This window comes from Pinus tabuliformis, chromosome 3_2 (assembly GCF_031772625.1).
Source record: "Pinus tabuliformis cultivar Carrire ecotype Pingquan chromosome 3_2, CPIR1, whole genome shotgun sequence".
Taxonomy (NCBI): domain Eukaryota; kingdom Viridiplantae; phylum Streptophyta; class Pinopsida; order Pinales; family Pinaceae; genus Pinus; species Pinus tabuliformis.
The window spans coordinates 481,259,422-481,274,539 of record NC_142302.1 but is presented as its reverse complement, the minus strand read 5'-3'; the positions used below and the strand labels follow the sequence as shown (position 1 = coordinate 481,274,539).

Here is a 15,118-nt window from a genome sequence, read left to right as displayed (position 1 = left end):
CTTGTTCTTCCTTTCCACTACTCCATTCTGCTCCAGATTGTAGGGAGTTGTCCACTCTCTTCTGATGCCCTCCCTAACGCAAAAATCGGTGAAGTCCTTGTCAACATACTCTCCACCATTGTCTAAGCGCAACACTTTTATTTTCTTTCCTGTCAGATTCTCCACTAGAGCCTTGAACTCTTTAAATCGACAGAAAACCTCATCCTTGGTTTTCAAAAAATAAATCCAAGTCTTCCTGGAATGGTCATCAATGAAGGTGACGAAGTATTCGGCACCACTAAGAGCTTTTGTGGACATCGGTCCGCAGATATCTGAGTGTATCAATCCTAGTACACTCTTGGCCCTATTGCTACTTCTAGGAAATGTTGCTTTGGCATATTTGCCTAGAGCACACCCTCTGCATACATCATCTCGTTCAGTACTAAGATCTGGAACTCCTGTTACAGTTTTCCTGAGAATTCTCAGAGCCCCATGGTGCAAATGTCCCATCCTTTTGTGCCATAGTTCATTCAAATCCTTGTCTCCATTACTGCCTATCAGTGCCATTGGTGATTCTAGCTGCAACCTTTATAACATGTTACTTCTGATTTCGATTTGTACCTTCCTTTTTCAACTCGGGTGTTTGACATATACTTTCTCCTTAATGAAGAAAACATCATAGCCCTTGCTTTGAAGTTGAGATACGGAAAGTAAGTTCATCCCCAATCCCGGCACTTGCAACACATTAGTAGCTCAGAATCACTCTCCTGTTTTTGTTTGAAAAATTATAGTACCCTTCCCTACTGGAGTACACTTTGACTTATTCCCCATGTTGATATGAAAATTCGTTCTTTCCTCCTGATAATCTGAGAAACGTTCCCGAATCCCTATCATATGCCAGGAGGCTCCTTTGTCTATATACCATACCCCTGATGATGTAGAGCTTGCTACGCAAGCAACTTCTTCTTCCAATCTGGAAGCCAACATAGAGAAATCAAAATTTCTATCTCTAGTGCATTCTTCTGAAAATCGGCACGAGTCTTCTGACGTGGATGCCTTTGCATCATGCCCTTGACCCATAATTGATTTTCCCTGCTTGTCTCCGAATCTTTGCTCTGATACCATGTGAAAATTTCTAAACAAAAATTCTATTATTGCAACAACTGATTTATTTTACCTACTTATTTCTCAATAAGTTATTTATGAAATCCCTTCAGTAAATATTAAAATAAATTCTACTGCAAATATCACATCATTATACAAAAACAAATATATGCACAAGAATCAATCACATCAACACAATTATTTTTGGACAATTGTCCCCGGAAAAACCCAATGCAGGAAAACCGGTGCAGTAGAGGAGGGTTTTATTAATCTTCATCAACGATCGCTTTTATAGAAAATTTTTGCATAGACGCTAGGAGAAAACACACTTCTCTCCGAGACTTTCTGACACCCTGGAGGACTTCCTTTCCTTACTGCGTCATCCTGTGTGGCTCTACGCTGCTCTGTCCTACACTGCGTCATCCAGTGCGTCTCTATGTTCTGTGTCTCCCTCTGTGCTGTCTCTCAGAGTCCTTGCGTCACCTTTGCTGAGCTCCCTGACTGCTGCTAATCACCCCCTCTTCCTTCACCCTACAACTCTCCCTCTGAAATCGTTTTCACTCTCTCTGAAAATCGATTTTCCTTGGGATACTGAGTATCTGCTGGTGTGTCTCCAAATGACCCTCAAGTCTTCTCTTATACTTTTCCTGTTGATGAATCAACGACCGAGATTAAGTCCCTAATCAACAACTAAGATTAAAATAGACTTGATCCTCACCTCTTAGAAGCTTCTCTTCCTTATCTTTATTAATACCCATTAATAATTAATATTGAGTAAAATAAGTCATTTGTCACCCCCACACCAAGTCATCCCTTATTTGATCAAGTTGGTGTACATGAGGGTAATTCAACCTCCAGAAAAGAGTATATATACAAGCAATTCGATTCATTTGGAGGACACACGTTTACAAGTTCTATATCCAAGAAGAGGAAGCAAAAAAGGTGCGAGGTTGCAGGAGGAGGCAATTTGCTGGAAGAAGGAAGATCGAAGTTTATGGGTTTGTCTCTCTCTCACTCGTGTGGATTTATTGGGCTATTTGCTGGAAGGATGAAGTTTCTGTTGGGTCGAAGTTTTTGTTGGGCTACTGCTGGGTCGAAGTTCTGCTAGGTCGAAGTCCTGTTGCTACATCTAGGTCAAAGTTGTTGCTGGAAGGTTATCATCTACAGAAGAAGGTAAGGGCTGACTTGGTGGTTGGAGGAACTTTGTGTCTAGGTCAAGGAGTTTTGGATCATCTTGTGAAATTATTAAGAAAGAGTTGTTCACTGGGTTTTCCCCTAGATAGGGGTTTTGCCCTGATTGTCCACCTATATCTGGTGTCTTTGATCTTTGTGTTATTGTTATTGGTAATTGCTTGATGAACTAAGATAAAAGAAGAATTCAAGAAAGTTAATAAGAACATAAGAGTATCACAAGTGATTATCAACATAAAGAAAATCTTTCTGCTTTTCTGATTTTCTAACAAGGGGGTGAGTGGTTCTTGCAACAATGAGATATACATTTGTAAAAAAAATTGTGAGTTGATGTCAAAATTAGCACGATCTGCCCCCTCCTCAAAGCATGCAAAGGAGAAGTAATGAGCTTTTTTTATTATCCAACCTTTATTTTCATTTTATGGGAATGTGATTTAGAGAGTACCCTAGGCAATCAACACTATTGCAACCAAATTGTAGTAGATGGCATTTGATGATTGGAAATTTGTAAGAGATAGAAGTGGACCTCTCAAATCATGGGGAAAATGTGGGTGTCATATAAGCATTGAGTTTAGTGCTTCCATAGCTCAATTCAAAATAAAAAAGTCATAGAAGTTTATGTAATTGTCCTTGCTAAAGTAATTAAATAAATTTAGGATCTCAAAAATAAAATGTTCCATGCATATATTGATGATTACAGTAACATGACGTGATTAGTAATAGAATAGTAACTATGATAAGAAAAAAATGTAGTGCAATTTAGGTGATAATATGAATAGTCATATGAACTAATATTGAAGTATTGTTTAGCAGTTGTAGCTTTTTGCTTTATATAATAATATTGTAAGAGATATCATTTTCAGGATTATTTGCATGAGCAAGTCATAAATGTATGACCCATATCCATGAATATTAGTCACAATTGACCAATTTCTCATGATTTTGAATGGTCCACTTAGCATTTATTGCATTAGGCGATGCTCACAGGGGTGAAGAAGTGGGATTGGAATTAGTGAATAATTGCATAATGTCAATCATCACCCTCTTCGAGGCTTGCACGCGATAATTGAGACTTCTTGGGAGGTCACCCATCCCAAGACTTATCTAGGTCAAGCATACTTAGCTGTGGAGTTTTCCCTGCAATCAAGCCCACTTAGCTTGCTTCCATGTTTGCTAAACCTTAGCAAGTATCGAACCTTATGAACAGTGAACTATTCAGTTAGAGCTCTATTGACTCTTTTATTTAAACATTGGGTGGTTGCTGCAATCCAACATATGAGATGTCATTTTTGTGATTATGTGCCTAAGTAATTAACTAATGTTTAAATGATATTGTAGTTAACCATGCTTTATAATAATATTGTAGTTATCAATTTTTATTAATAAATTATATTGTATAGAAAATGTATTATTGATTACTAAATCATTTTTAGTAGTAGTAGGTTTTTGATACATTTATTCAAACACTCCAAATGATATATGTCAACATACACATGCATTGTGATTTTATTCTTCTCCTATATGCAATAGTCATAATAAATTGAAGTAATTAAGTTCTATCTTTTTCATGATCTGTATATATTATCTTTATATATCCATAGATTTTTCTTGTACACATTCTCCTTGTGTATAAAACTATGGTGTTTTATAAACTGGAAAATAAATCAATGTAGTAATATCTTACTGAGTTAGCATATAAACCTTGTTCAGAATAAAGAATTTGACATTTTAATCTCTGGTGCGATCGAGTGAAAATTTATTCTAAAGTAATGGTTATTCATAGTGATTTTGTTGGGAGCCTAGCTCAATTTATAATAAAAGCATTTTCAACTATTGTTTTAAATTGTGTACATGATTTGTATATATTATCTTTAATAAGTCCATAGATTTTTTTGGTTCATATTCTCTTTACATATATAACCATGGTCTTTTTTATAGTCTAGAAAATAATAAATGTGGTACTATTAGACTTTAGTTAGTATATAAATCTTGTTTAGAATAATGAATTCGATGTTTTTATCTCTTGTGCAATTGAGTGAAAATTTATTCTCAAGCAATGGGTATTCATAGTGATTGAAAACCTAGCTCAAATTATAATTATAAAGTTTTTAACTATTTTGCTTAAATATTTGTAATTTTGTGTTTATGCCCTTTGAGATGGATGGTTATCTAGGTTGGAAGTCCACTTTCGGACCCATATCTCGCATTTGCAGCTGGTATGAATGGCTTAGCGGGTCCTCTCCATGGTTTAGCAAACCAGGTATTGTAAAGTTGCTTGTTTTTCAGGGCAATATTTTTTAAATAAGCCATTGATGTCCATATTAATGGATTAAACAAGAAAGTATTTGTAAACTCTATTTATGTTTAAGTTTGTTCGGTTTGTTAGTTTTAATTTTATATAACCATCTTATCAAGTCATTTATATTTTGTATTTACCTTTTCTTGCGTCACTGTTGATATCTTAATTAATTCTTAATTAATTTGTCAGCACAATTGATTTTATTATGTTTTTTAACTATATTCCTTAAAATAAAATACCTTCAAGCTTCCGCTTAAGATGGATTTGGTTATGCTCACCATATATTAGTTGGGTTGTGTTAACTTTAAATTTTTTGTAAGCATATTCAGTCTTAGAATTGAGCATGTTTGTGAGTACATTTTCTGGTTTTAGTGTTAGATTAGGTCAAGTTCTATTTTTAGAGTCATATGAGGGACATGATTTAATAAATTTGATGGTCGTTGCACAGAGCTTTCATAAATAAAAGACAAATTTTGAAATATCTGTTAGGATAATATACATGTGTAAAAGATATGATGCATAATGATACTTTTGAACCTAATTTTTCTTTATATAGTGCTTGAAGAGATGGGGTACAAATGAATGGTTGTGACCTTTATGGTTTAATCTATATAATTGGGTTTATTTATTTATTTTATATTATTTAATAATAGGTATATAACATGCCACCCCTCCTTGAATGCTTTGTCCTTGTAGCACTGGAAGAAATCCAATGAAAATATGTTTGGAACTGTAGGTGAATCTATCCTGTTTAGGTTGATCTTCTCTGGAACTGTTTTTTTACGAGGAATGGATGGAAGTTCTTGGATTGTGTTATAGGACAATTGAGATTTTGACATCAAGTTGCTTTTAAATTGAGATTCTTTGCAGTGTAGGTGGAAGATTATCTTTGCTTTTAATGATGCTGATAATTTGATTGGTTGATATGATGACTCCTGTGATTGGGATGTCTATATGGAAATCTTGTAACCTAATTCTTCTTGATCTTGAGTTTAGTGTTATCCTGATTTTTGGTTTAGGTTTTATATCTTCATCATAAACCTTTGTCATTTTGTCAATCTTTGATATTCCATCAATGACGACACTTGGACTTTTATATCTTGGATTCAAATTGTTGAGGCTTATATATTCATAGTATGTGCATCAATGTTTGAAAATTTCCCTTATTCAATGGGATCTATTGTTGTTTCTTTGTCAACAACTTGTACTTCCATTTTTTCTTTTCCATCTTTTCAACCTTTTTTTGTTTAACTTATGAGAAAGCTACAATTATACACTTCTAAATGAAAATTTTCATCAAATTTTCCTTTCAAAACCATGTGAAAATTTTGGAATGTTTTCCTTTGATCTTGTTGAATTCTTGACAAGATGTTACATAGAGGCACCACACAATATAGACAAAGTGTAGGATATCCATAAGGACGAATATATTTAAAAGATATGATGAATGATGATATAATTTAACATAATTAGGTTTTTATATGTTGCTTGAAGAGATGGTCATGACCTTTAGGGTTTGATCTATGTAACCAATTTTGTTTCTTTTTATATGATATAATATTAGGTATGTTACAAACCATAGTCGATGTTTAGTTCAAATTTCAGTTCTGCTTTTAGCAAGGCTCCTGTTACCCACCACCAGTGGGTGACCCCTATAGGAGAAATTTTCTACCAGGTTTGTCTTCAGCCGACAACCAACAACCCCTTGCCAGCCACCTAATAGCTTTGATGTGCTACTTTTCTCCACCACCTGAGCTAGCTATTGTGTACCTTCGCTCATTTTTCATGATCGCGTGTTTGAAGGTGGGCCATCCAATCTCAAAGGTATGATTTTTCATTATGTAATTAGGTATTTATGCTTGTTTTTCTTAGGCACACTTGGGCATGGATTGGTGGGTGACTTGGAAGAAGGAAGGGCTTTGATTGTACTCTTGTTCCCTTACCTCAACTAGGGGGGGGGGGGGGTTAATCCTGAATCCTAGTCTCGTGGGATCTCCTTTATTGGCTATTAGCTTTAGGAATGGCACTACATGGGAAATCTTGATTTTGGTGGCATGGTCCCGCTTCTCGATACCATATATCTCACTTCCCTCCACTCATTACAAGCCCTTTCCACATTTTCCCTAATTGGGTCCACATTTGTCCATTGAATCCACAAGGTGTTATCCTCCCCTTCCCCTTGTCCACACCTTGGGTCAAGCCTAGAATGATGCCCCAGAGGTTGATGTAGCTAAAAAAAAGATAAGAGCATAATATGGCCACATAGAAAAGGAAATGTACTTCAAAAGGCAAACAATGGTTGAGACAGTAAATTTTAGCGCGTGGGAAAAAACCAAACATGAGCTCTACCCCCTATTATTATGGTCATCACCCTAGTTCCTATGGCCCCTATGAGTGCCCCTTGCATCATTAAGGAACCCATGATTGTCCCAACCCCTGGTGGGCGATAAAATGCCCCACTGTAAGGGGTAATTGTTGAGAAATCTAGGGCAGCTAGATTAGGTGATTTCTCTTACTTTGATAACTGCTTGTGATGTTTTTTTACTTAACTTAATTAACTTCTTTCTCTTGATTATATTTAGTGTCCTTATCATCAAACAACTATCAAGAACAATGAGAGAAGAGGACACAATATGTAGGCGATCAGCCAGGGCCAAAACCTCTCCTCTTGAGAGGAAAACCCACAAGAATCCTTCTCTTCTTATAGAATCTTCAAATGACGAATTCCAAGACCTAAGACCCTTAACAAAGACCCCTCCAAGACCAAGTCAAACCTTTCGTCCTTGATGAGTTTTCCTTCCAGCAACTTCGACCTCAACAACTTCTGCAATTTCGAACCCCCTGTAGATTCTTTTGCAACTTCGACCTCCAGTAGTTTCTTTTGCAGAAACCCTAGGTGACACGTGTGAGAGAATGATAGTGATTTTGTCCTTCTTTCTCCTTCGCTTGAGATGAATCCTTCTCCTTATCAACTTGGCTTGCAAGGGAGACTTCCTTTGACCCAAAACTCGACTCTCTTGGAGTGACTGCAATTCGGTACTTCGCAGGTGTGAGAAAGGTGGCTCAAAAACAGTCCCAAAAACTCGATTTATTTTGCTAACTTTCACCTCTTCTTCCTCGCTCCTTCTAGGTCTCTTTCTTATCTTGATCAAACTTCTTTGTTGCTAGATGAGTGTGTCCTTGAATGAGGCTGAGTGCTCCTATATATATAGGCTTCCTTGAGTCCTCAATAAGGTTGAATTGTCCTTCTAGATAGGCCGACTTGCTCTTTTGAAGGATGACTTGTTGCTTGCACCATGAGAAGGTCTTGGAGGGTCTTTGACTCTAGTTTGACTCATAAATTTTTCTTTACAATATGTAACATGCACAAATGGGTGTTCAATACATGACAATGTCTCAGATGACCTAGAAGCACTCAATGGGTGCTTGACCTAAAAATAAATTTCCCTTGAGCATGAAACCCATGCCTCGAGAGCAACAATAATAAATTTATTTTTTTCTTTACATTAAATACATGAAATCATGATTACATATCTCATTTTGATGACTGAACCTATTTACATATTTCAACAGTAATCATTGTTATATCTTACACATCAAATGAAGAAAAATCAATAAAAGGTAAAAGGAAATTGAAGAAGGGTGGAAAAATAAAGGTTGAGGTAACTCATGTACCACAATTGCTCCCTCCTACATTCATATACCCAGTCTATGGGCTTTCCTCATCATAACTACCCTTGTACTATGGCATGTGGCTTGGAGCCTTCCCTTTGTCCCCACTCCATTCCATCATTATTTCACATGACACCTGCCACTTGAAGGGTTTAACTTGTGTTGAGAAATCTAGGGTAGAATAGTAGTTAGGGTTCTTTGACTTCTCTTTAACTTTGACACTTTCTTGTGATATTAAATTAGTGCATCATTATTATTATAATGATCAATTAATCATCAAGGTAAATGCCAAAAAAAGGATCACAATGCAAACAAAGAACACCAGAAATAGGCTCCAAGCCAGGGTAAAAGCCACAAGGGGAAAACCTAGAAACTACTCCTTATAGAATCAATTCAATGAAGACCTCCAAGACCTTGACCCAAGACCAACCACCAAAAGATAAGTCAGCCACCCACCAATCAGTTCTCTGCAATTCTGGTCCTGAGGAAACCCTAGTTTCCTCCAAGAAACTCACACGTGTGACCTTGTAGAGATGCCAAAACATAAATTTTGCTCCTCCTTTTCTTCGCTGCTTCTTTCTAGTTATTTCGTTCCTCTTTCTTGTTCTAGATCAGATCAGAAACTTGTTGCTTGATGTGTCACTAAATGAGGTCGAGCTCCTCCTTTTATAGGCTTCTTGAGGGCTAGATTAGGCCTCTTCTAGGTCGACTTGAAGGGTTGGCTGACTCATCTTTTGGTGGGCTTCTAGACTCATCTTTACAAAATATAATTTTTCTTTTCTTGTTTCTTGAGCCACAAGTGGCCTATTACATCATGACTTTGACCTTTTGACATGACTCAACAAATCCTAAAGCACACAATGGGTGCTTGACCTACAATGGGCAAGAAACATAAATAATTTTCTTTTTACAAAAGTATTTTTTCTTTCTTTTTCCTTTTGACAAATACAACAATAATCAAGTCATGACTCATATACAATTATGAAGACTGACACTAGTTACATTTCAACACTCCCTCTTAACTAGGGAGGTATTCATAATTGACTAATGGTACAAGGACAATGCTTTCATTGAATTATTCTCATAAGAAGAGTCAGATTGGTAAGCCATCTTGAGCATCAACATTATGATCAATATACAACCAGCATTGTCAACATAGCAAGGCCTTGACTAACAAGCTCTATCTCTCAACAGATCAGAGCACAATGCTAGGAGGCTTTACGTGGGACACCACACTACCTCTTAAGGCACATATCCCATCCGAATGTTTACAAGTTATGTCCTTCTAGGACTATTCTTTTCTTGGATTCCTAATCCTCAAAGAATATCGGTCCTCTTCGACCACTCTTGTCTTGGATACCTTGTCAGATCCTCAAAGAGTGTCGGTCACTAGACTACTTCCGATCTTGGATTCTGAATCCTCAAGCAGTTCAGTCTCAGATGCTTACCCAATCCTCCATACCACATTCTCTCCTCATGGCCTTCACTAAGACTTACGACTGTTAATCTTGGTCTAGTGCATGACACATGAAGCAGAGAACTATATTTGTCACTCCCCCTCAACTAGGTAGGAGCTCCCTCTCAACTAGGGAGAAGTGTCCATCATCAACTACGTGATCTCCATGATCAAGATATTGGCTCTTAGGACTCTATTATCACACGTGCGAGCTTTGACCTTTCGGTACATCATCACTTTCCATGTCATCAACCTTCACCAGTTGCATCTTCACAAACCAATCATCATAGAGCTTCGAACATGGCTCCCTCTGAACATCAGGAACGTGATCTTCCAGGACATGATCATTGAACCATCTGCAATTTGCTACCATATTTTTCAACGTGGTGTACTTTAACTTCTTGGAACAAATGCCTAAGGCATCAACCCAATTCATATAGTTGAGTCATCAACATATCATGTCTATCACATATTCTTCCTAAGACAAATCTTCTTCATGTAGCAAGATCATGCAAAATTATCAGAATATCATGTCGTTGTCTTCATCAACATCATGGTTCTTCCTTTAATCATCATCATTAGTCTTTAGCGGAACATAAACTTCATCGGATTCCATACCTCAACCAGTCATGTAGCCTTTTCCAAATTGTTCCTCATCTCCAAGATGAGATCTATCATGCTACAACTGAACCAACAAGCTTCTAAGAAGCCTGCTCTAAAACATAGAGAGTAGACAATAACAGTGATACCATCATGGTCATTCTTCCCAAGATGAAGAAATCACTCCATGACATCACTAAGGAGGATCTTAAATGAACCTTTCACATCATTATTTGGCTTGCAACATAATTTCAGTACCTGCTAGATGACTGCCAAAACATATAAATGAAATCTTCAAATGCTACATGCTACAAACCATGATTCCATGCATTCTACCAATGCAATTACATGCCCTACTCCTACTGTACAAATATCATCAAGATGGAGTAGCTTCAAAAGAAGAGATCCCTAGGATCTTCTTCCTTCGACTTCTTCTTCTCAGATTCTTTGACTTCTTCGGCTGCATGTGCTTCATCTTTCCTTTTTGTACCTTTCTTTTGATTAAATTCCTTTGAGAGTTTTGGGCAATCCCTTCTGAAGTGACCAAGCTCATTACATTCAAAGCATCTTATATTTGACATATCATTCTTCTTCTACGAATGACGAGACCTTCCAAATTTTCCTTCACTCAATGTCTTCATCCTTGCTGCATATGCTTGAGATTTTCCAAGAGGATCAGTTTCCTCCTTGGCCTTCAATTGAGATTCTTCCATTACACATTGAGACCAAAGTTCATCGAAGTTGGAAGTCTCCTTTCTCGAATATATGCTAGTCACAAACGAATTCCACTCTGGAGGCAGAGCATTGAGAACACAGGTTGTCATTTCTGAATCAGAAATTGTCTCACCAAGGGCATGCAACTGATCTCTTAATTGAGACATCTTCACAAGATGGATTGCAATGTCTTCTTCAAATGGTATCCTTATCTTGTACACTTTGCTCCTCAAGGAAGCCCCAAGGGTTAGCTCAACTGGTCGATCTCTGTTGTTAAGTACCTCGTCGATCGGGAGGTCATAGGGTCAATTCTCCTTGACGCCCTTGGGGTTAGGCCCTTCTAGTCTGGCCGATGAGCTTTAAAAGATCCTCTTCGGGGTTGATTTGCCCAGATTTTCCTATGGGAAAATTTTTTTTCTCCTCAAGGCAATTTTCTAACCTGAGGTGCTCACTAAGTACAACTTGTTCAATTTGTCATAGATGTCCTTGGCCTTGTTCAACTCTGCCACAAATGGTATTAGATGATCTTTGATTGATTCAATCAAGATCCTTTGAGCTCTTATCTCATTCTTGAAATACTTGTTCCATTCATTGGCATCCTTCTTATTTGGTTCTGTAACATTGCCTTTTACATAGTCTATGACATCATTCTCAAGGAGAATAAGGTCAATCCTCTTCTTCCACCCTTGGTAGTTAGAGGTTCCATCGAGCTTGTTGCTCTCCTTGCAGAACGAAGACATATTGGATGCTTGAGACAAAAATGAAAGATCAATACTTACTTGAGATAAGGTTGCCTTTAGACTGCTTCATCTTCAAATTGCTTTAGGGTGTGGTTGCTCTACTAATAAATTTGTGATGCACAAGTCCCAAAGAATTGGCTGCTATAGATGTAATGATATCCCTTTCCCAAGATGTGACAATTCTTTAAAGTCTTTTATTATCAGGATGTTGGCAAACTTTGAAGACTTCAATGATAGGTTGTCACCAACAAAACTTTTCTTGCACTGATTCCAAGGAGATATCCTTGTTGACACTTTCAATGACAAGAGAGAAGGTTCCAAGGTCGACTCATTGTTATTTAGGCTCGCACTGTGTATATATATGCCACGAATAGTGGTTGTCAATCTCGTCCATGTAGAACACAACTTCGTGGATCCTATACCACAAGTTCTTGTCTTCTATGTCATTCCACAGGTCTGCGAATTATGTCTTGAACAAGGTGATTGTAGCTTGATGATTACCCTTCCAAGATAGGCCTAATGTGCCTCCAATCAATTCAATCTAGGTCTCTTTCATGCACAGAATTAAAGTAGGAATCTCGGTTCCTTTTGCTTGGTGGCTAAGGCTTCAATTCAAGTCCTTTGAAATGCACTTATGCTCAAAATAAGAGCGGGTCTCAACTCCTTCCTTTCAAGATGACTATAGCCTTCCAATTAGGCCTACAACTCGGATTTTTCTTGAGTCTATTGCTTGCAAGATGACTAGGCCTAATGCCTCTTCAGTCAATTCGGACTTGAGTTCCTTTTATATACAAGTATATAGAATAGGTCTTGATCCTTTTTCAACAAGGCTTATGCTCAGAATGACCCTTCCAACGAAGCCTACAATTCCCTTAACAAACTCAGTCTTGAACCTTTTGGGACAAACTGGAGGAAGGTAGACACCAACAGAGCATAGCAAGTTGATGCCACTCTCTACAGACAACTTATAGGGTTGTTGATGTTATCTCGTGAACACACGACCAAACCTTTGCTATGCAGTGAACCAATTAAGTCAGTTCATGTTAGAGCCTCCTAGAGTACACTGGGTTGCTGCTAAACATATTCTTAGATACCTCAGAGGCATGGTGGATTATGGGTTGATGTATAGACAGGTTGATGGAGTGAAGCTCTAAGGCTTCACAAATGCAGATTGGGCAGGGGTTCCTTAGACAGGAAGAGTACTTCAATTTGTGTGTTCAGTGTTGGGTCAACAACTATTTCTTGGTTCAACTGGAAGCAAAGATCAGTGGCACTAAGCTCAACAAATGCTGAATACATGTTTGCCAGCATGGCAACTTGTGAGGCCATCTGTGATAATCCAAGTTGCATTAAGCTCTCTAACAATCTAGTGTTTCATGGTTGTTCCAAGCACATTAAGATCAAGTACCATCATATCAGAGGCTGTGTTCAGAGGGGCAAGATCAGACTTCAGTAAATTCCTACAACATAGCAGACAACAAATATATCGACTAAGGCTTTACCTAGAGGGAGCTTTGTCAATTTCAAGGACAAACTGGGTGTAGTTCAGAACACCTTCCACTCTAAGAGGGAGTGTTAAATGAAGTTAGAGGAGGAAGGGTTTTGTCAGATTTAACAAGCGCACTAAATTTGGCGAAGGGACCCACAAGTGGGGCCAAGGCGGAAAATTTACTTTTTCTTTTGTTTTTTGAGCTAGGAAAATTTAAGTTTTCCTACCCACAAGTGGGGACAAGGCACATAAATTACTTTTTCTTTTGTTTTTGACGTAGGAAAATTTAAGTTTTCCCATAGTAAAAATTAGGTCGATCTCAACCGTCCAAGATATTTGATCTCAACCATTCGTGGCAGTGGTGGGCCCAAGTCGACTTCTAAGAGGGAAAAGGGCACAAAACTTGGTCATTATGCACTAAAACATCTTGGTGTTCAGCCCAGTGAAGAAGAGGAGAATTCACCTCAATGCCAAGGTTTTAGATCAATGAATTAGAGAGAGAAGAGTGGTTGATTCAGCGTTCGATCACTTCTAACAATTCATGGACTTCTTCAAAGGCCGAAATCAGTGAGTAGAGGAGGTCGTACAGGGTGTACGAGTTCGTATAGGGGTGCAAAAGTGAGGTCGAGTTTGTGAGTAGGGCACAAACCAGTGTGCAGAGGGTTTGCAGAGGCAAAGGGAAGTTTTTCCCCCAAGGTTGTAATCTCTTTTTGAATGTTTGTTGAGCTAAATAATATAGAAACACCAAGATTGCAAGTTTTCCCCAATTGGGGTTTCCTTGGTAAATTTGTGTGTATTGTTCACTTGTGTGTTTGTCTTCAATTGTTCCTTATTTCCACTGCATGATAGTTAGGAAACTCAACATATTTGTGAATTAAAGTTAAAGTTCATTTTCAACTTTTTACTTAGTAAAAATTTGCAAATTAGCTAGTGGGGTTTTATAAAACTAACAATTTTTATGTCAGTTTGTGACCTAGTAGTCTTGATGAACATTTAAAGAAAACTTTTAGGGCTTTCATTGTAAAATAAGAGTAATTTGACTTGGTTACCTTCATATAAATAGAGGGGAGTCAAACTCTCTTGGATGATTGTCACACGCAGTCATCATTTTGTTGATTTCTGGTAGCATCAGATGTTCTCTAAGTCTCAAAATTTGCAAGGAGGCTTAGACACATGCATTCTCCAATACCTAGAAATTGTTTTGGGAAATTCCACCCAAGACAGCTTTATTAAAATAATTAATTATTTTTAATGGGACCCTAAGTCTAAACTTGGGAAATTAAAATAATTAAAGTGTATTAAACTAAATGTGGGTGAAACTTCTAGAAGAAGACGAGGATCAAGCCAAAATGATCTAAGCCCCATTGATTAGAAGTTAATTTGGGTTGTTGGTTGTCCAACAGAAAGATATAAGAAGAGGCTTGAGGGGCACTTGGAGAACACATCGAGTAAAGATCAGAAGATCGAATTTTTTAAGAAGAGCAGCTATCGAAGAGAAATTCGAAGTGATCTTTTGCAGTGAGGGGCAGGGATAGTTTCAATTGGAGATTTCTTGGATATTTCTCTTGATCCAGGAATACTCAGCAGAGGAGTCAGAGAGAGATCTGAGAGACGCAATGCAGAGCCAAAAGAGGTTGACGCAAGGCCACGCAAAGGCAGCGTAGGTTGACGCGAAGGCAACACAGAGCCTTGAGGAGGTCCACAAATTTGCTGGAGGAATCAATTTCAGAGGCCAGAAGCCGGGGTGTGAGATCGAGAGGTGAAAATTGAAGTTCCTGGGCAACAAATCGATTAGCAGAAGGAGTGACACAGACCCTAGAGGCTGTGACGCTGGGTTGACGCAGAGGCAGCTAGGGGATTTCATTCAGTCGCTG

General features: G+C 37.8%; 1 protein-coding gene across 1 annotated transcript in view; it reads left to right on the top strand.

The window, feature by feature from the left end:
- LOC149181384 (citrate synthase, mitochondrial-like) overlaps positions 1 to 15,118 on the top strand; it is a 105,119-nt gene that overhangs the window by 30,521 nt on the left and 59,480 nt on the right. The window contains exon 5 of the mRNA XM_089416603.1: positions 4,448 to 4,534. Within this exon, the coding sequence (XP_089272729.1) occupies positions 4,448 to 4,534 (87 nt within the window). The remainder of the gene's footprint in view (positions 1 to 4,447; positions 4,535 to 15,118) is intronic.